The sequence below is a fragment of the Hippoglossus hippoglossus genome, chromosome 12 (genome assembly GCF_009819705.1).
Source record: "Hippoglossus hippoglossus isolate fHipHip1 chromosome 12, fHipHip1.pri, whole genome shotgun sequence".
In the NCBI taxonomy this organism is placed as follows: Eukaryota; Metazoa; Chordata; class Actinopteri; order Pleuronectiformes; family Pleuronectidae; genus Hippoglossus; species Hippoglossus hippoglossus.
In genome coordinates, this window is record NC_047162.1 from 11,039,935 (window position 1) to 11,065,664 (window position 25,730).

A 25,730-nucleotide genomic window follows, 5' to 3' on the forward strand; every position below is an offset into this window, starting at 1 on the left:
AAAAAATCTCCACACATTAAAGAAACAATTTGGTCGTTGTGCTTGAAAAATTACTTAATCAATTACTGTGCTATTGAAATTATTGCGGGTTAATTTTTTCTGATGATTGTCTTATTGAATCAACAAATTGTTTGTGCATTTAGGTTAAATATAATCACATTGGAACTGAGGACTTAGGGAAATTTGTTTATTAGTGATTGCACCTAACGACGCTGCTGTATTACTGATTTTTCATTTTTCTGTAATGGGCTGCGTACAGCGACAATTTTTAATCATTACCCTTCTCTCTCCTAGGCGGAGTTGACGGGCATTAAATGGCGCTGCTACAGCTTCCGCGGCAGCGGGGAGTACGGGCCGGTGATCTCGGCCCCGGCCCAGGACGACCCGGTACTTCGCAGCTTCATGCGCTGCGTGCAGGCCAACCTGCTGTGCGTGTGGCGGCGCAAGATCAAGCCCGACGCCAAGGAGCTGTGGATCTTCTGGTGGGGCGAGGAGCCCAACCTCTCTGACGTCATCCATCATGAGCTGGAAGGTGAGAAAACGAGACGGCGAAAGAGGAGATGAAGGATGAGTGTGGCCTCTCTCTTCTATCCATCTCAATTATTTTTCCATCTCATCAGGCTTCACTTCAGCCTCTGTTTATGCACTGAAAGTTCAGGTTAGAGGCTTCTACAGACTATATAATTTTATGGCGGATTTTTATACTGCATCAGATTTTAGAGACCGGGTAATGATTATGTGGAATATGGTTGACTGATGGTTTTTAGCGGATTTAATGTCAAACTTACTGAGAAGTAGTGAATTTTGTGTTGTGTGTTACAATGAGATGTACGACATGAATTCGAGTTGTACAAGTGAAGTTTTATAGTGAAGCATAATACGTGTGTGTGTGTGTGTGTGTGTGTGTGTGTGTGTGTGTGTGTGTGTGTGTGTGTGTGTGTGTGTGTGTGTGTGTGTGTGTGTGTGTGTGTGTGTGTGTGTGTGTGTGTGTGTGTGTGTGTGTGTGTGTGTGTGTGTTGTACATGAGCTGTGTTGGCTGAAGCATTATGTAGATTCAAGCTGTTTGGTCTGCTGCGGATTCAAGCTGTATGCTCTTTGTTTAAGACGTGTCGGGTGCATTGATTTGTTGTGTGTATGTGCATAGTCCTATACGTGAGCCTCATATAGCACATATTTGAAATGGGTTTGCTTTGCAGCTCCAGTGTTTATTTGCTTCGGGACCATCACTGTGATGAAGCTCGCAGCAATAGGATGGATTTTTCTCGCCGGTATTTACAAAGAGCATGTGTGTGTGTGTGTGTGTGAACATTACACTGAGATATCTCACTTGAGAGAGTGCTACTGTCAGCACTATTGTCCCTATTTATAGAAACATTTGCATTATCTGGCTGGGCACGTGTGTAGAAGTCTAACATATCGACTAAGCCTCGGGAAGACAGGGAGAGGAGGAAACGGGAGAGGGATTATATCAGGTTCGGTTTCTCTGAACAACAGTCAGGAGGAGAGAAGCAGGAGTATCGGATGCAGAGGTTGGAGCGATAGTGAGAATTCCAGTCTTCAGTTACCTATTAAAGCTGACTTGATGTGAAAAGGCCTTTCAGGCACTGCAGCAGATATTGGGCAGATGTTCTCGCTGCTGCTGGGGAGAGTCCTATACTCGCACTGTGCAGGCATTTGTAATAGAGAAAATACACCATGCACATGGGCTAAGATGACATTATACATTTAATCTCCAGAGCATTTATGTTTTTTATTTGTGTACTACTGCGTGTTTTGCTGGTACTTTACATACATAAACCTTTGATCTGTGATTGGTCAATCGCTTCCAGTGCATGTAGGAAATGTCAGCTGCCACACTCACTTTACCTGGCTTTGTTAGGAGGTGGACCTATAGCTGTTAGCCATGCATTATGCAAATCGGGGGCATTATGATGTCACATTACATTACAACGCCCCGGGTGTATTGGCCGGATCGCTGACGAGGCGTTTCAGGGGCAGTGTTTTCTGTTGGATTGTGGCTTCGGACAAAAATGTTGAAATTATTTTCAGTTTCAGGTTGGGTTTGGTCTACTTGACTTTTTTTTACGCTGCTTGTGGCTGTTGTCGGGGGAAACATGAGGTTCAGGTCGGGTTCAGGCCCAGAAACAGAATTCTCGTCGTGTTCCGGTCGGGCTCGGTTAATTTCCTCTCAGCTCAGTCGGGCTCGGACAGAAATTGCAGCCTTTGACTTTTTAGCTTAAAAAAAAAAGAAAAAAGAAAAGCATAATACGTCTCCTTTAAAAGATCAGTAGCTGGTGCCTGGTGAAATCACACAAACGCAGAGTCAGTGTGGCGAATGTGTGGCGGCATTCAGAGCACAAATGTGTCACTTGAGGCCATATAACAAGTATGTAGCTGTGTGACAGTTTAGCATTACTTCACCCATTTGCAAGCTGCTAATGGCTGCCTAAACCGTTAATTATGGCTCCCTTAGAGAAGCACACTGAGGTTTAATACAGTTAATAATAATCTCAGCCTGTTTAATTACACTTTATAGCTATTGATTCTTTTGGATTGCTTGTGTGAGTAGTGTAAAGATTTTGTTATCCATTATTTTTCTGATTGCGCAACATGGAGATGCAGTCTGCTAATGACGAACGAATTAATGGCTCAATTCAACAAATGTACAATGGAAAAATATTTGGTTAATTAAAGTCAAGTGGAGCGTTTTTAGGGGATAAAGTTCTCAAAAACAAGCTCAAAATAAATTCAATCAGCGACTTGTGAATTTTCGGTTGTGTGTTTTGCCGCCAGTATTAATTTAAGGTCATAGTTCAGTTGTGGAGAGCCTGTGCTAATGTAATATGGCTCTCGAGGAGGATTACTCTCCAACTCGACAGATGCACAGACTCTCACACACATGCTGCCTGCAATTATGATAATAAGACTTCTTTACTCATACAAAAACCTCACAGGTCTCCCTGCACAATTCCTATTAGGCAGTGAAAATAGCAGTCTGGGTGTGAGAAGGAGTTAAGAATCGTTCATCAAACCTAAGCTGGATTTCCCCCAAATTAGAATCGGTTGTAACACGGGGAATATCAGTGTTTTACCAAAGTGTTAAAGAGCTACTCGACTGACTTTCTGTCTGCTGTGGGAATGTCTTATGTGTTAGATTTCTCTGCCCGGCAGTTCTCTCTGTCGCGTCGCCGCAACTTCTTCTTTTTGGTCTCTCACATGTGTCAGTCTGCTCCTCGTGATATTCCTGGTTGGTTGACTTCTCGCCTCGTTCTCTTGCTGACCTGATCATTACAATAAAAAATATTGATATAATGCATCACGTGCTGCTACCTCGGGGACAAATGGATTCATGTATCGAGACGCTTGCATTAAAAAAAGTCCACAGCAGTGGACTCCTTGACCCGTACAGGGTGTCATCTCTCTGTGTCCGATCCATAAATACTCTCACTCCCACTTTTCCCTTTGGCGACAATGAAACAAACCGCCCATTAACATTTCAAAAGAAGATCATTCAGACCCTCCTGTGCCGTGACAGTCACACATTTCTGATGAGGAACGAGCAGTGTTGAGCACAAAGCAACAAAGATCCTCTCTCTATGACAGATATGGCTCATACAGTTAATGTGGCTTGGATATTGAAAAGAAAGCAGCACTGTGTTTTTGTCCTGCTCTTGGTGTGGCCCAACAGTTGAAAGGAAACCTAAATAAACAGTGAAACAAGCAGAACAGCAGCCTGAAGCATAAACTGCAGGGAAGTGCAGCCCCGCATACATTACATTTACATTTTCTGAATGTATTATTATACTATTTAACTTACATCTCACTGCACATTATAACATTCAGAGTAATTCATTTCAAAGCATGTAATTCATTATTTGAATTGACAAATATCAAAGCAGTGTGGATTGACATGTTGTTGAATTAGCCGCCTAATTCACAGTCTGCTAGCGGAGCAGTGAATGGATTAATTTTCAGAGGGTGTGTTTTTTGTGTAAGACGAGGATGTTGCATAACATCTCTTACACAACAACAAGAAAAAGGCTGTATACAGTTTTCTACAGTTCAGTTTAAAAAAAAAAAATGCTTTAACCACAGTTTCCGGGCATATTGCAAAGTGGGGCCTAATTATATTCACACTTCATTCAATATTTTTACACCACTATTTTTCAACATCCCCATCGGCAGTTATTACAAATATATTTTAGAATTACATACTAAACTGTTAAACTGCTCCTTTGAATCCTTATAAATACGTCTATAATTTCCATTTTGTTTGTTGTTATGAACTCTGAAGTTGTCAGGAAGTTCAATAACAATTTTTCCTGGGTAAAATTAAAACTGCTCAGAAATGGCACATAAACCTCGCAGGACACTTATGGAGTCAGTCAAACCAAAGTGTGCATACAGTTGCTTTTGATTAGAGTTTTGTGATATTATTTAAATTAGCTGCATTTAGGTTTGGCTGACCTCTCTAAGTTTATTTGTTTTTGTATTATGAGCAAAGCATTTTTAAGTAAAGAAAAACTGAATCTGGTTTAAAACTCCTCAGAGTGTGGTGGAGAAGAAGCCATGAATCCTGCAGTGCGATCGCAGTGTAGAACTGTTGAACGTCTTGATATTGTTAGAAGGTGATGAATCATCGTAGCAGAAGTTACGTCTAAATAAATCATGCCTTTTGAGATGGTGCCAGCAGCGTGAGCAGCGATGATCTAGTGTTACCTCTCTGCTGCTCTCACACTCGACTCCAGCACTCTCTAATATTGTCTTTGGTTCAATGACAAGTGTTTAAACATGATGTTCAACACATGGCACCTCACTTTCTTTAAAATCAAATGACATTGGCCTGTAATGTATACAGCATATTTAATCAGAGCCCGAGTAGAGTACAGTTTGCGAGCAAACAGGATTAATGGGTTGAACGGACTGAGTCATCAGCATGTTGCCAGCACAGCCGCAGAGAAAGTGACATATTTTGGACCTGACTCATAAATATGAATGCACACACACACACACGGACGTAGGGCACATATACATATACAAATGAAAATATGATCTGAACCTTCTGGTTACGCAACCCGAGCGTCACAGCAGATTTGCATATGCACAGACACACGCAAAGGCAGTGAAGTCATTTATAGTGCAATGTCATCACACACACAAACAAACAAACACACACACACCGAATGAATATGTCATCGCATCAGTAAAGCCGTTTTCAGACATGGCCTCCGGGAGAAGTCTGGAGAATAGGGTCTGGACATTCTATGGAGGTTTCATATATTAATTCCACTGCGGAGATCATATGTTTGTGTTTCCAGGACATCGACACCAGCGTCAGCCCTTATCTCCAAAAGCCCTCTTGACATCTTCGTCAGTGTCTTCTACATGTGTGTTGCCGCTTTTTTATCCTGAGATATCTGCAGTCTTTTTTCTTTTTTGTCATTCCTAAATCTGTCGCGCATTAGAAACATCAACACCCCCACTCACTGGAGGTGAATCCTGCAGAGGATGCTTTGTTCTCGCATAGGACTTTCTGCAGACTTCATACTTGGGGACTGGCTGGAGAAAGTCTGCAGAAAATCCAGAGGCTCTCACTCGGACATTTGTGTTCTCACATACAGAAAGTCTGGAGGATCTCCAGTGCCTGTCTGAAAGAGGAGAAAGAGATGTCAGTTGAAGCAATACAAGAACAAATTTGGAAATTTGACCAAAGGCACATGCATTTGTGTTCTGTAGCAGCCTCTATATTTTATTTGTATTCTTATTTTTGCTGTGTTATTGATTTCGGTATTCAGGCTCACATAATTTAAATGGTAATGCTCACACGTTATCAAATTTGTTGTATTGTGACATCCCCGGTTGGAAGATAGTATTATTTATTCATTTATTTATTTATCATTTAAACAGCACAACAAGCTTCTCCTGAAAAACACGATCGCTTGAATATTCCAAGTTTATTGAATTAAACATCATTTAATAACTAAAGTCAATGTATTTCTAAGTATGGACAGAGCTGTACACCTGAGTGCTGCAACAGGAGTGTTCACTTTCTTTCATTCTAACATGATATTTTTGCTCGTGTTGATATAATTATTGGAAATACCTGCTACACTGAAACCACCACATTCTACTCAAAGTGTCATTTTATCGCGTTACTGTGACAACAGTGATGTAAGACGGTGGTGAATTATTTATCGGCTTGTTGAGGCCGATAAATAATTGAAGTGTACATGAAGAGCAAACAGATGCTCCGGGTCAGTGTGGTGCGTGTGCGAGGGCGAGGCTGCAGGGGCCTGCGAGGGGCTGCAGTAGACGGCAGCGTCGGTTCAGGTTAAGGTGTTTCTGCTCTGAGAGAATGAATGACAACTCAAAATGTGTTTGAGTTGTGTCCGGTAAAAACATGGCCTTAGTCACAGCCGGCTGCAAACAGACTCAAAGTCAGCAGCCACATCACACCGACCAAAGGCAAGCACACACAGACCAAATGAAAGCCCTCACAGCCTTCTAATTAAAGGTATTGTGTATTCTTTTGGAAAACAAAAATTAGTGGCGTGAAGACAGAGACACATGGAGAATGTTAAGGTTCTTTTATAATTTGTATTTTAATCTATTTCACAGAATGGAAATGTGCTGGCACAGTGGCAGCACTTTTGTTTCCAGATCACATTGGACAACGTAGAGACGCTGAAATGAGGAAGAGAGTTGATGAAATCATAGAAACTATAATGCAACAGCACCTGACTCCACTTTTGGGAAGTACCTAGAATACCTCGGTATGAATTTGCTGGTACAAAAGGCATCATCTGTGTTGCATTAGGGTGTCATATGGGATTTGTTTGGGATGAAATGTGGGTTTGCTTGTTTTTATTGAAACATATCCTAATACAAAAAGAAGCAGGAATTTGGATGAATGCCTAAATGTTGCGTTCTACTGTCTGTTAATGAAATCTGTTTATATCCCTGTCTTGATTTTCTCATCTTACTTTGTAGTTGTTGAACTGCACTGTCAGCTTAGACAGGAATAGCAGTTTATGTTCAATCATATGTAAAACAAAAATCCCTGTCTGCAGCTGTTCTGTTTATATTAACAACATGACATCAGAATGTTCATTTCCTGTCAGTTTTTTCAGACAGAAATAAGCAGTATTCTTAAAAACATGATGTATAAAAAAAATGTAAAACATAAAAACCATTTAGTGCACACTGTTTCCACTGGGGTTGCCCATGGTTCGTTATTGGGGGCCCCCCCTCTTTTCTTTAGACTCGAGTCGTTGGCCCTGTTATCACACCACATGTTTTTTTTCCTGCTGCCCTGAGACCAACAACACTTTACTTTCAACAGTCTATTCTATATGACACATGGGGACTGATAAAGTTTCACCCGAGCTGAGCGGTTATCATCTGTTCTTGCCTCCCTGACACCTCTGGTCTAATACTTGTCCACCACCTTAACCTCAACCTTTACAAGACTCTGCTGGTGTTTTTCTTTTGGCAAGACTTCCCCATCAATACTGACAACACTGCAGTGACTCAGATAACAAACTGCTGTGGGAGCCCCGCATCACAGCAGTAATCTAAACCCACCACATCTCCCAAATCAGAGTATACCCACAAACATATTACTGCCAACATCTCCGTCTGCATCTCGTCCGCGAAGCTGCCGCCAGAATTTGATCCGAAATGTCCCTGAATTTCTCCTGTCGCATTGACTTTAAAAACAAAACTCATACTTTCATGTCACGACCTAGACGCCTGGCCATGCTCTTTCTGTTCTGGTACAATTGTCCAATTATTTATCTCTTCCCCTGCAGTGGCCTTGCAGTCTCCTTTATTCGCTGTGGAGGAATGACTTTCCCACCTGAGTGAGATGAACCATTACTCCTCCTCCATAACAGCTTCAAATTTTACATCTGAGTCATATTTCAGTCTCTATCTCTCTATTGTTTACAAAATAGTCCTTTTTTAATAAACCTTTTACCTTCATCCAATCCATCATTTTGGATTTTCAGATTCATATATCATCAAATCCTATTCAGTCTCAAAGAATGAGATAGTTACGATGCCGCTTAAGTGTTCCTGTCTCTCAGTGTGTTATTTTTCCAGGGGCTTTTGTCATTGAAGCATATTTATTTCATTTTACGTATATTCAATTTGCACATTTTATGTTATTTTCCATTCTAGTACTACAAAAACATGATAACATCTCAAACACAGCTTCCATTAAATTTGCAGATGCCCTTCAACACAAATGAAGACTCAGTAATAAGTGCTACATGGGCCGTGTGGCCACTGAGCCTTGCAGCCTTTCCCGTGGGTTGATGATTTCAGAATTTTAAGATATTCTGGTGTTGCCCTCGTTATAAATTACTCTGATTCAAAAACCATCAGCTATGATCACTGAAATGGAAATGTCAGTTTGTTTTGTCAGCCCAAAAATATGATCAACGGGTCGGGTGATGACTGCTGAAGTGGCACGTGACAGCGCGTACAGGGAAAACACCGCGATGGACGATGGCACCAATAATCATTAGCAAAAGCCCAAGATCAATGCTACATACAGGGGTTTTAAGGTATTTGAGATTATTTCTATACTCAACAACTTGACCGGTCACTTGTCGGCGATAGACCAATGCCACAGGAGTATTGTAGCAGGATTGATCTATGGATTTGCTGATGAGACTGTGGATGTTCTATAGGAGAAATTCTACGGCAGAAAACTAAGTGCTGATGACTTTGATAACACCATAGGCGGCGCACCCGTGTGCCACCAAACCAGCGTGTGGTCAAGGTGAACGTGGGAGCAGGAGGAAGAGTTAGCGGGCCGTTCACGTAACGATGCGTCGCAGCTGCTGGCGTAGTTATCAGATCATCTCCGGCTGCTGAATCATTAATCAGATCCCTGCCACATAAATGTTTTTTTTTAAAAAGGTATTTGAGATATGTGCTTCATATTAAGGCTGCTATTGGGAATTAGTATAAAAATCATCTATGTTTTTAGTTTTATTTTACCAAGAGCGAGCTTTTCACACCCCTAGAGTTTTCCTTTTTCTTTCTTGAAACTGTAGTGAAGCTGAGAAGAATACAAAGAAGGGGAAATCCAGCAGAAAAAAAAACCCCTGTCTGACTGGAATAAATCCTTGCTGGGGGTGAATGTTGTTCCAGAGAAGGGAGTCTTAACCACACTGTCTCTGAGAAATGATGTGCATATTTAATTCAGAAATGATCTTAAAGACTGCAAAATAAAACAGCACAGGTATACAAGGCAGCAGAGAGACAAATAAACATCATATCTTGGACGCATTATTTCACATTAGCAGAACAAATTCAGAGTTTTTTTGTTTTGGGGGGGGGGCTATTATCTTTCTCTAAAATGATTTTCCGAGTCATCACAGTTACCAGTGGATGTGCGAGCAAAGTGAGATAGGGGTGAATTAAAAAAACGGGGTCGTGCATACCCATTATCAGCTGAATGGTTGGCTGGTGCAACAAAGATATGTGACCAACAAGTGGATTAGAGCAGCAATGCTTATGAGAAAATAATCAGAGATAATGGAATTAACAGCACAGAGAACCAGATTGAATTGGACATGACTTCAGGCACTGGGTTTAAACAAGGCGAAAAAGAAAATCGGTGCAAAATATGTGGGGAGAGTCTCCGCTCGTCTGTCTCCCGCGTTGGAAAGCTGCAGCTGGGTGCTGTGCCCTTCACGAACGGAGCTGGTTGCCATCTTTTGTGCGACTGGAGGGGATGTCGAGTGTGTATGTACACATCATGACAGGTTTGTGTGGGGCTCAACTGTGACCGTTGTGTGTGTGTGTGTGTGTGTGTGTGTGTGTGTGTGTGTGTGTGTGTGTGTGTGTGTGTGTGTGTGTGTGTGTGTGTGTGTGTGTGTGTGTGTGTGTGTGTGTGTGTGTGTGTAATTGGCCGAGAATGTGTGTGCGCGTGCTGGCAGAGGTCGCAAGGTAATTGTCCTGTGAAAAAAAATGGTTGCCAAATGTGTGTGTGTGTATCAGAGCGTGGGAGGGAGGGCTAACCTCTGCCTCCATCTGTCCACGTCTGGCTGTGAACTCATAATCTGGCCTGTGGAGACGAACCCTCTTCACCACTTGCCACCTGCTTCAGAAATACAGGTTAGATTAAGGTTATTAGTGTTATGCATCCGCTGGCGAGGATGCTCAGGTATTAATGGGCTGTTCATAATTTCTTGTTTATTTTAGGGATCTATATCTTATGGTGGAGTATTAGGGCCTCTTAAAGGGGTGGAAATATCTGAGATATCGAGAATGAAGTTGTAATATTTGCAGAATAATTTTAGACTTCATGTCCTGTTTGAGGGGGGATATGAGATGATCTGTCTATCACCTGCGTTGAAATAGAGCGTGTTTTCAATTTATACTTTGGAGGAAAGAATAATTTCCTCTTTTGTGGTGGGGGAAATGTTTGGTTGTGGTCAACTGAGGTTATCATGGGTTATATCTGCATGATATCCAAAGGGGTTTTGTAGTTTTTCAATGAGATTGGTTTTCTTTGATCCAGAAGGAGTGGAACGCCGGCAAGCACGGGTTCTCTTTCCTGCTTATTTCCTGAAAAAATACTCTTTTCTTATTAAATTATGACTCTATCCTCATAATATTAAGACTTTCTTCTCTTTAAATTACACAATTCTTCACAATAAGGACTTTATTCTTGTAAAATTACAACTTTTCTCTGATTAAATTACGATTTAGATTCTCATAATATTACGGCTTTAGTCTAACATCACAACATTATTCTTGAAATCTTCTTCAATATGACCCTAATACTCTCTCGTAACATCTTACTCTTCACAATGCAAAACATATGTAAAACCAGCTTATTTTTTATATTTGCATTTGACACCTTAACATTTAGTAGTTTCAATTACCTCATTTAAAAGTTTTGTAAAATGTTTTGTAAAACTCTTCTTTACGAGTGTAGATTTTCAGAGTACATGTACACCTTGTATACCCACTCATACAAAGACAGGTATTTACAACATGTCCACCTAATAGCACATATCGCATCCAGCTCAGTACATCCACAATTTTCTACTTATGGGCCTCCTTGAATCAGTGACGGGTTAAGTGTTTTGCTGAAGTGCATCTCAGCAGCAGTTGTTAAGTGAATGGAGGCCGGTGTCCATTTCCCCTCCTTGATTATCGCAGCCTGGATTCAAACTGGTGATCCTGAAGTGCCGGCTCTTCATGATTTACTGCGAGCCGGAACCTCCTGATCGTTTGGATGGCGAGAGCGAGGAGCTGAATATACTGTGAAATCTAACCTTTAAGATTATATTGGGGCTGACACCTTCTCAGGTCCATCGCATTATGTAAAAATGTTAAGCTCTTCTAAAATAGTTGGTGTCAGGGTGTGTTTTATAATCCGTCATTCCCCTCAGCTCTCCACTTTACTGCTCGTTCTGATTTTTCAGAACCACATTTACCTCGGTCGAGCAGGTTGTGTTTTCACCTCTGTCTGTTTGTTTATTGGCTGGTTTGTATTTTTGTTTGTGAGCAAGATTACACAGAAACTGGGCCAGGGAAGAACACATTAAATTCACATCTGATATCTTTAAGTGTGTGCAATTTAGTGCAGCTTACATTCACTCACCCTGTTCCTGGGCGCGCTTTATGGGTAGAACCATGTTTTCTCCAATGGTCAATCCAGTGGTCCATCCATCATCTTCAAAAAAAAGTTTTGATTGACTTAATTAACTTATTTAATGTTCAACCTGTGTCTGATAAGTGGTATAGATAATGGGTTGATGGATGGACAGATAGATGGAAGGAAATTAAGTTGTAAAAAATGAAATAATAAGTTCCAAATAAAATTAAAAAAAATAAAAAACCCGACCTGTCCAAGATGTAACCTGCCTCTTGTCCAGTGTTCACTCCTCGCTGATCAGAGCAGAAATGAGGGTTAGAGTCGCCACAAATTATCAAGTGAAGAGGAGAAGCATTCACAACAGTGACCTGTGCTGATTTGATCCCTGCATCCTCTGCACGGCAGAAGCGATGAATGCAAACACACGTTGAACCAGTCGTCAGGATACGTGTCGAACGCTGTCGGTAGAGAAAAGGTGCCATGGTGCAGACAGGAAAGTGACCAGATAATGTGGTTGAAAGTACTAATTTCTCTAAGGTTTTGTTAGAAAGTCTTTTAAGGTTACGACTTGTCGTGAATTGGTGAATAGGAAGTAGATGAAAGCTGTTAATGATTAACGAGACAAGGGCCACACGGGTCAATTAGGGTAAAATAAAGCGAGCAGGAAGTGAATAAAAGAGTCAATGAAGATGATCGACATCCAAAGGTATTTTCCATTGATGAAACATTCACCATGAAGAACAAAAACGTTTTCATAGTGAAAAGCCTACATTCTTCATCAGCGGCCTTCTACACAGAGGCATTAATATCATCCTGCTGAAATGTATCCCTTTACTTTTGAAAGGCAAACAATAAGTGAAAAGGTATGAGCTCATAGAACGAGCCGAGCGTCGGTGACACCTTTTAAACAGAGAAATGTTACAGGTGCTTTTACTACTAATCTGTTTTAATAAAAAAATATCCGGCGCTGATCTAAAATGACTCTCGAGCTCTTTTTCCTGTGTCAACAAGTTCATTCATTCTTTCCTCTAACGCTCGCCTCTTCCAGCCCTGTCTCCATCCCCCCCCTCCTCTTTTCAGGCTTTGTTGTGCTTTTTCTTCTCCCCCTCTCCTCCCTTGTTCTTGGGGTTGCTCTCTGTGATGTTAGGGGTGGCGAATGCCCGCGACCACACTTGGTTCCTTGGCAAATAAAAGGTGGGAGGGGTGGTGTGCGGTTGCCAATCAAGGCCTCCTCCTTTATTCCTCCAGGGTTTGTCTTATAGGAACAGCTCTCCAAAGCACAACTCAAACAGAGGGAATGAATAATTAGCCTCCCAATCTTTTTTTTTTTTTTTGCGCTTGATTCAGGAACTAGGTCACTGGCTGACACATGTGTTCAATAGGAAACAACCTCGCTGAAAAGGAGGGAGACCTATGGAGGTTATAAGAGCCCCACCCCCCCCACCCTGAAGGAATTCAGCTTTGCCGAGTCAGAGAGGCAGAGAGAGCGAGAGAGAGAGAGGACACAAGCGTTTGACTTTTTTCTCCCTGTCTGGCTTCGGCTGGTGAAAAAGTGAGTCACATGTGGAAAGCGGTGATTCCATGATAGCAAAAAGAAAAAGAAAACATGAGCAAGAAAAAGAGGGGAAGAGGGGCGGGAAGAGTGGGAAGAAGAAGTGGGAGGGGAAGGACAAGGGAGAGATACATATAGTGAGACAGGGAGAAAGGAGGGGGGGGGGGGTGTGTGTGTGTGATGGGAATTCGTGCTTCAAAAAAGAAGAAAAGAAGTGGTTTTGTGCAGAGTGAGAGGAGAACATCTGCGATTTCTCTTTGGGCACTCAGATATGCATTTGGCGAGTTGCTCCGCACATGTTTCTTTTATTTTCTCGTTTGCCTCCCTGCCAGCAAAAACAACACTTATTTAGAAAAACTGGTCACTTCGCACCTCCTGTTCACATCTTTCCCTCGTCTCATATCTGCGTGCGAGAAACTATCAGTCTGTTCTGCGGCTATGGCTGTTTCTGACGAGGGTGGACAAAGTGCCGTCACATATTCACTTTTAAAATTCATCGTGCGGAGATGAAAAGCTTCCTCTGGGGGTGGTGGCGGGATGGCTTTTCCTCGGGGGGGCAAACGCACGTGTCGAGAGGAAACGCGAAGGAAACGAGGAGGGAAGGAAGCAGAGCGAGGCGTGAGGAAAGAATCGCCTCAGTCATGTTTACTTGTCTGCAAATTTGCGGGGAAGGACGGAGAATCTCTGATTACCTTCCCTCCTCCTTCGTCTCTCCACCCCTTGTGGGCCTGCCGGGCGTGGCCTGTGACCTCCTGACCCTGTGCCGTGCGCGTGTGAGAGAGAGAGAGAGAGAGAGAGAGAGAGAGAGAGAGAGAGAGAGAGAGAGAGAGAGAGATGGTAGGGGTGAAGTTTCCCAGCTGCACAGAGCAAGGGTGGGGGTGTACGTTTTTCCTTTGCAAGCTTTCAGTTTTGAAAGAAAAGCCACACACTGAAAGAATGAGAGCTTTGTGTGTGTTTGTGTGTGTGTGTGTGTGTGTGTGTGTGTGAGAGAGAGAGAGAGAGAGAGAGAGAGAGAGAGCCAGAAAGAGGTGGAGAAACCGAAGAGAGGGAAAAGATGAGGACAGAAAGAAAAGAATTTGTGAGGGAATTATATTTGTGTAAAGTATGAGAGGGTGAAACTGTGAAAATATGGGAAACAACAGTGGGGGGGTGGGGCAAAGCGTGAGTTGGAAGGTGGAGGGAAGCACGAGGGAAAGGGAAGAAATAAAGTGTGACACTTCTGCTTTAGTGTTCGGAAAGATTAACAATCCAGTGCTTGTATAGCATATCCTTTATTGGAATCCCCAAATACAAATAGAGTCTGTTTATGTATTTGTTTTTTCTCCTGTGTTTTGCCTCTGCAGCTCATTACAAAGGCGGCTGTGTTCTAGTGCCGTGATTCATGTGTAAGTTAGAAAAGAGGAGACGTGTTTCTCAGGCCTGAACTGCAGCGGCCCTTTGGAAACACAATAAACAGAAATGTGCGGCTCACAAGAATCACTCAACTCTGTCCTTTGATATGTCTGCACAGAGGATTAATGATAGAGATACATATATAACATATAGTGTAACATGCAGCGCACAGTGAGAACAGCTCCCCCCTCCTCCTCCTCCTCCCGGACTCTTCAAGAGCACAGGAAACAGGAAAAGTCATTACAGGCGTCTCACACTCAGCGTGGTCACAACCTTTTCCAGCTCCTCCCTTCCAGCAGGGGCCTGTGCAGCGAAATGACCAAACACAGGATCCACTTCTTTTCTCACGCCATCGCCCTCATAAGCAGCAGACAGTAGATCCATCATCTGATCAGTCATAGTTAGACTTCTTTCCTCAGATAGTTGTTAGAAGCTGCCTCACATCTACAAATTCGATTGAACCAGTCTCCCTATTCCCGATGCCGAGGTGTCCTTGGGCAAGATGGTGAAGGAAATTGACCCCAGAAAGCTGTCTGAGAAGGCTCTGCACATACTGCATGAATGAGTTACAGCAAAACTGTTGAGTAAAACACTTTGAGTGGTCATCAAGACTAGAGAATCGCTATATAAACACAGACCCTTTACCAATTACTTGCACTTTATAGTCTCCGTCTTAAACCTGGTGCACCATTGAGTCCTATGTTGTCTTTTTAGATTTCCTTAAAGATGTTTATATACTGATACCAGCATTGTAAATGCCTCTGAAATGCCGAAAATGTTGGGTCAGTCGTCTGCGATGTTGGGCATCAGTGAGTGCGCAAATCTATGACCCGGTCCGATAAGTAAATTAGTTTCACCCGGATAAAACTGCGGTTTTCTTTTCCTATAAGTCACTTCTTCTTCACCGCATCAAAACAGAAGCTGCGCTGAACTGCCATTGGCAAGCATTGTTTTACGAGCAGCGATGCAGAAGTAATTTCCAGTTGTGTAACGTTTAGCCAGAGGTAGCTAAAATATCTGCAACTTGGTAATGTTTCACGCTGGAAGTGCACATTAACAGCTATTTAAAGGAAGTAATTGTTGTGTTTCCCCTAGATTTATGTATTTGTGTTCTTTTTTCAGTTATGATTGTCAAACTAGATAATGAAATGGCATTCATTATCTGCATGTATTAGTTTTTCAAGTTGTTTAATCTCAGCCAAGACATACAACAATGATGGCAATCATCACTTCCATTCAGGGTTAGTAGCAGACAGCTGTAAAAATATGTTGCATAAGATGTTATTTTTCATAAATGTAATGGTATTAGATAATCGTTACTGGGAAGGAAAAACTGCATCAAATTGACTTGGACTGACTGGGTGTCATCATACGTCACATGATACAAAGCAGTATTTGTTAGGTGTTCAATATTTTCTCAATAGCTTTCAGCAATTAAAGTACATGGCAAAAACCTCAACAATAATGAAATACTTTTAGAACAAAAAGCCCCCATGTTAGCTCTATATAAAAATAGCCCTCCTCTTCATCTTATTTCAGTCTGACTCTAACATTGGGTTTATGTCGCTTCAGGACATGAGAATTATGATACGCCGACTAAAGCTAAATTTGTTTAACATCAAAAAATGAAGCCATATGATGTAAATATATTTTTAAATAAATGATCAAGGATTAAGTGGGATGAATACGGCTGTTGTCTCCTTCCTTCCTCCCTTTTTGAAGACGCGCCAGCAGCCTTTGATTTCTGCAGTTTTCGAGGCCTCTCCCTCTGCATCAAGTGACTTCAGCGGCCAGATTGATTTTCTCCCCTGGCGTTTTTTATGACCAGCATAGAAATGCTGATTTTGTTGCAGTAACCACTCAATCAATGCCTCCACAATGGCTGCTATTTCTCCTATAGGGGCCACAGCTGTTAGGTAAAACAATAAGCAATTAGGAAAATTACTTAGAGTTTTTTTTTGGAGACTGAAAGCCTCCACATGTTGACTCTTAGCCTCGGCTGTCTGTCAGGAATGAGCTCAGTCACATTTTGAACCACTTAAAGCAGTGAAAGAAGTTAAACACAGGCCTGAAAAGACAATAACAGCTGTTTGTTTATTCAGTTTTATATTTAATATTTAGGTTCCTATTTTTCCCCCCTTTTTGATTTCTTCCATTTGGGATGAAAATCACTTCTTGGTGATACCAGTGAAACAAATATGCGCCCTCATCCGTATCTGTATCTTTAATACTGATTAACCACACTTCTGGATCAAAAGACATAGTAACTAGAATCTAGTGTTAAAAAAACTGGGATAATGAGATCCCGGCAGCAGCGATCATTTCTGAGAAATTCCCACTCAACCCTGTAAAAACTGCACATCTGGATTGTTTCTCTCTTTGGATTGGTCGAATTTTCACCCTTTTCTGAGTATTAGTGCCGTATTTAAGGAAAATAAAATTGAGAATAAGGTTGTTATTGAGAAGAAAGTCGTAGTATTACAAGAATAAAGTTGTAATTTACTGAGAACAAAAGTCATAATACTACGAAATAATCAGCATCCAACAGAATGGCTTAGAGGTCAGTGAGGTTCTTTCTTCAGATCAGAAAGTTTCTTGCACAAAGTCCTGATACTTGTTTGTTTATTGTGGTTCTCATGAGCCAAATCAAGTATTTTGTAATTTTTTTAATCATTTATTAAAGTTCAATTTGACAAAATGCTCCACATCCCTCAATTTAACAACAGGCGACAGGCTAATCTTCTGATACCCCCCCCCCCCCCCCACCCCCCCCCCCCCCCCCCCCGTAAAATGACATGGAGCCTAAAATTACGACTTAATTTTATTGAAATATTATGACTTTTACTCATAAAATTCCAATTTCATTATTGGAATATCATGACTTTACTCTTGTGATATTTGACTTTAATTTAGATATATTTATTTACCCTGTGATATTAAACTCATCACCATATCACTTTAAGTAAAAACCACATCATACATCATATAATGTACAAAACGATACATGCAAAATTTATGTGGTTGAATATGAAAAAAAAGAAGATCAAGTTCTACTTTATCTAATTTGCTGCCGTAAACAAATGAACGGTAACGTAACACCCTGTGGTGCAGGCGCAAATGTGACTAAATGGTTTGAACTGTGGCCACAACATGCAACATCGCGGCTGTGAATATTGTTGTCAAACTGTTGCTGCCCATTGGAAACGTGTTGCTGATCTGAAAAGATTGAATTCAACACGTCCTCACAGGTGACGTGAGACATCTCAGCTGTTTATTTTTAAATTGCTCCTAAACTATTGAGGACCTGACTGAGAAATGTGTCCTCATTCTTTACATTAAGTTCTCAATGGAGCAGACACACCATGCAGGCACCGCTGTGAATGAATGAACTGCTGCTGCCTGCAGCGAGGTGATCGCTCCATCTCTCCCACAATCCTTGCAGGGGGGGGGGGCTTCGCTGTCAATCAGTCTCTCTCTCTCTCCGTCTCCCTCCTCTCCCCCTCTAGTGGCAGTTAGGAAGCCCTGTGGAGTCCCGCTAAGCCTCTCAATAGCCGCCCTGCCTCCCACCTCGAGGCCCATTCACTTCTAATGAGGTGCTCAAGTGTCTGTGGCTTAACATGAGGGTCAACACCACAGAAACGGGCCCTTTTTTACGCGGCTAGTTCCAGCCGCCCTGGCGAATGCTGCAGTGATTAATGATATCATGCTCTTATATTTTAATTTAGCCTCTTTGGTTTTAATGTGCAACAACGTCACTGTGAATATTAATCGCCTACACGGTGTTATAGTTGCATTATTCAGAACATTTCCATTTATTCAATTCTCACGTGATAGTCAGAAAGGTGTTCTCTTTTTCTCTGTGTTGAAATCTACCAGATACTTGATACATGGATGTCCGGCTTCCGCTAGCTGTTTGACATCTGACAGATTATTTTTGACAGCTGCAGGTGCACTCTGCAAAAGGACGTATCGCTTCGCTCCACCTGAATCCAAATATCAAGGTCCTGAACCGACCTCGTGCCCTGGAGACGGCTCCGCACACGACAGACAAAAGGCCACTCTAGTCGCAGTCGATCTCTCGTCTCCCACTTCACAAACGCCTCGTCTGCTGGAATGACGAGTCAAACGCGTCTCTTTTCGTCAATAACCTGCCCTGATGTGGTGCCGTGGTGTGAGCCGAGCGCAAGCGGGCTGTGTGGCCCCGAAGGGAGTCAGTCGGTGGATTCAGTCTGAGCAGGCACGGGCAGAGTTCAGTGTCAAGTCGATGACACGGTTGGTGAGAAGGAAAGAGAAACAACTCACACGAGGTGGAAGTCAGAAGAAAAGAGCAGGCGCTGTGTTTTTATAGAGAGGTGAAGGTTTAAGGGCTGTTTCTCTTTTGATGTTAATTTGATATTTTCTGTGTGTGCATTTTTGAGTTAGCGTCACCCACTCGCTGCTGCACAGTCCGCGTCATTGTGTGTGTACTCTTCCACTCCACAACTATCTTCAGAGCCCATCAGCTGCCGAGGAGTCTCTGAGCCTCTGGGGGCAACGACCAATATTTTGGGACTTCTTGTGTAGTCAGCGGATTCTGGGCCAAGACTCCTCATTCCGTTTGTCGTACACAGTTTCAGTCGAGTCCACACGTTTTTTTCCACACAAAACCCAAACAGCAATACTTAGGTAATAGGTGTTTTAGATCCAGACAATATTTTGGCTCATCTCTATAATCAGCTATCTACCTAAGAATGCAGATAGATTAAAAAGCAGCTAGCCGAGCATTTTTGTCAATGTGCTCCGCGTCTGTATCTCTCCACACAGACTGTTAACCTGCGGGCTACATATTCACATTCACATCTGTCTATATAGATAAATATTAGGGTTTGGGTATATTGAAATAAACTTGTTAAGGTCTTTTACTGCAAGAAATATATAAAATCAGGTGGCCTCTCCTCTCCTCTCCTCTCCTGCACTCACTTCGTTGAATCCCCTTATGGCCCATTTACAGTATATCTGACAATATAACATCCACCCAGGGTCACATGATTTTATTCAGATGAAGCACAAAGGCATCAAATTCAGGTATTAAAAGGCCCAAGGATACGTGGATTATTATGCCGTCATGCGGACCATCACCACTTAGAAACATCTGTATACACAAACTATAAATACATGTCGTCCTCACCACAATCAGCGATGGAAACACAAATAAACAACGGAATATGTGCTTACAGATTTTAATGAATCTATTTATTTATTTTACTTTTAATTCTGCGACGAAATCCAATATTCTAATTGTGATTCCACGAGAGCACAATAACAAAATGTGTACTTATCACCTAGCATCCATTCCAAAGCCAAACATCAAAAGGTGTGTGTGTGTGTGTGTGTGTGTGTGTGTGTGTGTGTGTGTGTGTGTGTGTGTGTGTGTGTGTGTGTGTGTGTGTGTGTGTGTGTGTGTGTGTGTGTGTGTGTGTGTGTGTGTGTGTGTGTGTGTGTGTGTGTGAGTGAATGAGCTAAGTGACTGTCAAATTACATAAGAATGTGGGATAATACTGTTGCTGGCTTTTCTTTGCACAGTTGGCTCTTTATTTGATTGTCAGGGCTGACGAGAGGCCTACACACTGTTTTACTGTCAGCATCATACAGAGCCCGTTTATCTCTAATATATCTCTTTCCTCTTTTACTCTAACGTTCTTTTTGTTCCTCTCTCCATGACGTTCCTCCTCACGGCCTGAGCCTCTAATCTTCACCTCTACACATATTACGGTGTGTTATATTAGAGAATAATCGCACTTTGCTCTCGATGCCGGTGTAACAGTCACTGTTTTTATCACAACATTGACTCTGCACTTATACCATCAATATCTTGTCAATCATAAATTACACCGTCAACATGCTCTTTTACTAATGACATTCTCTGTGGAGTCACGTGCAGCGTCACACTGAAGAGGAACTGCAGGAACTGAAACTTTTCTGTTTCTATTTCTGTTTATTAAATGAAAGACAAATGAACAATATTCTGTAGAAATACAACAAAACATTTTCGATCTCTCAGAAAGTGAAAGGCCAGGACTGACGTTCTTCCTTTCTCGTGTACATGATGAGAAAATCTGAGCTGTGAGCGACTGGTGTTCGCTCGTGTTTGCGTGGCGGTGTAACATCATGCCTGGAATCATCCCTCTTTGTTGTTCAATTATTTATCTTCCACCCTATTTCCTGCACATTGCCATGACGATTCCCTCGCCCTGGAGTGCGTAAAATGTTTGTCTGTGGAAAGAGTCCCTGTTTGCACGTGGAGAGAATGAGCCCTCGGAGAATAACACCTGGTCACTTTATCCCTCTGTCCGTCTGCTTCTCTTCTCCATACCTCCTGTTATTCTTGCTGTTTTACAGAAGCAGACACACTCACAGTAACACTCGCACTCCCTTGTTTTCAACTCTCTGTCCTCTCCTCCTCCTCTTGCATGCCAGCAGAGGTGCTCCAGGCTCCAAGTATATTCACATTGCTGGAAGCAGTGTGACGTGCTGTGCAGCAGAGCCCATGTGAATAAACCACAATCTGTGTGTGACTTCAACGTGTGACATGATATATTCTATGCACATGTCTGCATATTCAGATTTTTTTTTCTGCAAACCTCAGCTGCACGCACAGCCAGATCTTCACCGCTTTTTCTGCATGCGCTCTAAAAGCTCTAAGTTTTTTTTGTAAGTCAAATTCCCCTGTCGTCATAGCCAGCGATGGGGGGGAAAAAAAACATTTAGCAGTGAATTCGGTGTGCGTAGAAGTAATGAGGGGAAGTTGTGTAAGGGATTATTCAGAGCTGCTGTGTTGACATGGCCTCGGTCGCTGCCAGCCAGCCATTCTTACCCTCCACTTTGACCTTAGCTCGGGAGAGGTGGGGCTTCTCTGGCTGCAACTCGACTCCAGAGTGCTGCTGTCAGGGGGGGGGGATAAGATGGACAAAAACATGGAGATGGACAGAATAGATGTGTGGACCGTTACTTTCTTCAATACTTAGCTGGGATATGGCGCAGTTGCCTTTTTGTGAGCTTGTGTTTATCCAGATACATACACTCATGGCACAACACTCACACCCTTCTTTTGCCTCTCTGTCTGACTCACTCCCACAACTATGCAAGCAACTCCATCTCAGTCACCTAATTGATTCCAGATTTCCCCCTCATCCCTTCACTCTCTCTGAACCACCTCCTCCTCCTCCTCCTCGCTGTCACTGCTGCCCCTCGTTCTGTCCACCTCTCTGGGCTTCCTGGGTCTCAGTGCCTGCCATGTGTGTGTTCAGCTTGTTGACATTACATATATGTACTCAGTGTATGTTTGTTAGACTATATGGCTAATGGGCACAGAACAGCAACAAGGTTTCTGGTTCGAATCCCAGCTTGGCCGGGGCCTTTCTGTGTGTTGTTTGCATTTGTGTATGTTTGAGCCCTGCGATACGTTGGCGACCTGTCCAGGGTGTACCGTGCCTCTTGCTCAATGCCAGCTGTAGGAATGGCTTCAGCCCGCTGTGACTCTTAAAAGGATAAGCGGTGCAGAGGGACAGCAAGAGAAACTGCAAGAATTTGAAAAGCACACTGCCAGAATTCGTGGATTTAACCAGAAGTTGTAAATCTAACCTGACATGTACCGAAAAAGTATTTTCCTGTTCAAAAGCCAGCAGAGGTGCCGGTTCACTGCTGTCTGAATTTTTAAAATTGTGACTAGAAGCGCGACAGACACTGATATGATGAGTTAAGGGGTGTCCATGAAAGTTTTGGGAGATCACGTCACTCGAGAACATGAGGGCGACATGGACACGGGTAATGATCTGAAGAGTAGATAGAGATAAGGTGAGAAAGTGTGTCCTTGTCTTTGTTTTGGTGCAAAATTAAAATTTTCAGGCTGAAATCAGAACCTGTTACATGTCATGCATTGTGTTCCAACAAGTATAACCTCTGTATGTTTAATCCAGCATACACTGGAAATCATACGCATTCACAAAACACTGGATCGGATTGCCATGTCCTCCTTTTACCATCAGTGCAAGCTGTTTAATTGACCTCGCCTGGTCCTGTAAATTGCTCTTGAGTGTGAAGTTATTCTTTCCCGCCTGCCAGCTTGATGCTCTTGTGACTCAAACCAGAAAAAAAAAAGAAGAAAAACACAGGAGCAATAACAGACCACCTGGGTCTGCAGAGCGGCTCCTTTCCTCGATGTAGCACACAGACAAAATGGTGCTCAGATTTTCTTTCTGCTCTCGCTCCACAGTCTTCCTCTTAAGCCAGAGAGAGTGGGCTCAAGCAAAGAATTAGCTGCTGTTACAGAGCACAAAACTCTCCGCAGTTATATAAGATACTCGTGTGTCTGTGATCAGGACAAATTGACAAAGCTGAACAAATGTGACAGGTGTACACAAAAGCCTGTATTATCTTTTAATCTTTTGAGAAATAGCGAGACTGATGGACGGAGAATGCTTCTAAATTCCATGGAAATGTACGTCTGATGTCAAACAAGCTTCTTTTTCAACACAGATGCTGGAAGCGTCCGTATTCTGTTATAGTAGCAATCACTGAGAGATTAAACCTTGCTTCACAAGATAACAATCTGAGATGTTAGTTTGGATTGAGTCAACAATGACTGGCTGAAACATCGGAAAAGTCCCGAACTGGATCGACTGTGCTATGACGTAACCCATCGGCTGCATGGAGCACAGGTCAGGGTCCTCCCCTGAAGGTGTCTCTGAGCATCTCAGTCTCTTATAGAGCGACATCTGCTGAATTTTGTCTCGCTCTCACTGCAGGTTGCTGTTTTCAGCTTCATTAGCCATTGACTCTAATCCCATTTTAGGAATGTGATTGGATTATAGAGCAGGCAGCGGAGCAAGTCCCCACCAACATGAGGCATCTTCATTAAGTGCAGGCTTATGAAGATAGGACGGCCACAGCGTCTAGACATCTGTGGTAGGGCAGAAGAGCGAGAAAGTGGGAAATGAGTAAAAGTTTGAAAAAGTGAAGGAAAGTGGACAGAGCATCGTCGTCCAGATGTGATGAAATAAGATTAAAGCTGTTTTCAGACTAGTCTGGACATCTCCCTGAATTTGGTAAAATTTTCGGGAAATATTTGAGCGCGCCCAAGTGAGAATACACCATTAAAATGTGTGATTCATAGTGAGTGAGTGGGCGTGTTTCTAGAGTCTTAAAACTTTAAGTGAGGGAAAATAACCGAATTAAAATAAACATATAGCAAAGCTTTGACCTTTTGAACAAAAAATATTCAACAGCCAAACTCAAAACCTTAAGTTTTACAAACCTAAAAATGAATTAACATGTTCATATTTACCTGCCACACCTCAAACTGGAGCTCATGTGGAAGCAGGTTTGTCCAGTGGACATGGAAGTAAAGTTCCTGAATAATAAACTCCTGGGAAAGTTCTCCTAATATCCTTCTAGAAAAACTTCCCACACTGGTAAATGGGCCACACTGTCAAGCTCGTCCTCTTCTTTCCATGAATGAACTTCTGCTGTACCTGTCTTCTGCTCAGTGCCACTATAACACAGCACATTATTGCCGTATTAACAGCCAGCACGAAGACAATGAACCGCTGTTATTATATACGCAAAGATTTCTAAATAGCTCCTTCTGGGCTTCGTGTGTCTCCCTCTACACGAATAATGGTATAACTTTATGATATTGTAATGTTTGTGTGAGTGTTAAATGAGAAATTGGCCCTGCTTGCTTATTTCAGCAAACTGCTTCACATCTTTTCTCAGTGGGAATTTCCCCCCATTTGTTTTTGGAAAATACAACTGAGTGTAGAGAAGCAAGAAACAAGAACAGAGGAGGGAGTGGATAACTGTCAAAACGTGCCAATCAATTAATTACTTTAAAAACAAAACTCAAATTGTAGCATTAAAGCAAAAATAATATTCAGCCTGTGCAGGGTTTGATCGCATTCTTATATCAGTATCAACAATCACTTTTCTTTGCTCGCTGTCCAGCCTGTTCTCTGCTTTTTACAGTTTTCTCATTTGACATCTTCAGATCTCGTTCAGCATCTCGGCGCCTTCACGAGTCGCTAACGCTCACGTCACGACAGGTGGCGCCGTTTAAAACGCAATGAGAGCTTAGCATGACACTAACACGATTATAGACGTGTCATTTACATGGGTAGTTTCTCTTCAGAGCACATACCTGACATTATACACATGGATGGTCACGTTGTCTGTGCTGAGGAAGGATCAAGTGCCCTCGCCCCAGTTCTTATTTAGTTGTCTTACCCCACATGATCATGTTTCTGAAGATTTTTTTATTGTTTACAGATTTACAGTAGTTCTAAATGTAAAAGTCAACAAAATAAACAAATGTTAGAGCTTAAATTTTAATAATTAATTACTGTTTGATTATGAAAAGGCTCTAAAATCTTGAACTCACATGGATGAATTTGAGTGTTTTGATATCAAGATGATGTTCTGATGATTATCACAATAAATGTTGCCACTAACTCTCACATCCACATACACACAATAAACAATAGAGACGCATCATCACCATCGTCAATATTGTTCCTCTTTTCTCGTGTCCCTTTATTTCTCTTTCACTTTCTGTCCATTTGCGCAGCCTTGTAATCATTCTCTCTTATTGGAAAAGCACAGATAGTAAGTTATGTTTACACACACACACACACACACACACACACACACACACACACACACACACACACACACGCACGCAGCAGAGACCCACCTCTGCTCAGACATGCAGCAGGGCAGCTAATTAGTAAAGTGGCGCTGGGGTTTTGTGTGAAATCACATACACACAATGTTACATGCACACAAACTGCCCAGTGAGAGTCCCTAGCCGGCACAATCCAGAGACACCACTGGACGCCAAGTCTGCTGGTGCTATTGATCCAGGACAAATGAACAAATGAGAGAGAGACAGAGGTAGAGAGAGAGAGAGGGGGAGAAGGGAAGGAAGGAAGGAAGGAAGGAAATGTGTGGAGAAGTGTCATCGTGCGTGAGACAGAGTGTTGTCACACCTCAACTCCCGCCTCCTCTCCCTCTCAGATCAATACCATCTTTGTGTTTGTTAGCACAGTATTGGAGTTGTGAGTGGTCACTCCCCCTAGCGGTGCGAGACCGGCACAGTTGGAGGGGGGGGGAAGGAAAGAGGCGGGAGAG

At 42.4% G+C, this 25,730-nt stretch overlaps 1 protein-coding gene across 3 annotated transcripts in view; it reads left to right on the plus strand.

Annotated features, from left to right (window-relative positions):
• The window catches only part of LOC117772130 (mediator of RNA polymerase II transcription subunit 13-like), a 77,515-nt gene that overhangs the window by 17,540 nt on the left and 34,245 nt on the right, over window positions 1-25,730 (plus strand). For all 3 annotated transcript variants that reach the window (XM_034603075.1, XM_034603074.1, XM_034603073.1), the window contains exon 2: window positions 295-532. In XM_034603075.1, coding sequence (XP_034458966.1) covers window positions 295-532 — 238 coding nt within the window. The remainder of the gene's footprint in view (window positions 1-294; window positions 533-25,730) is intronic.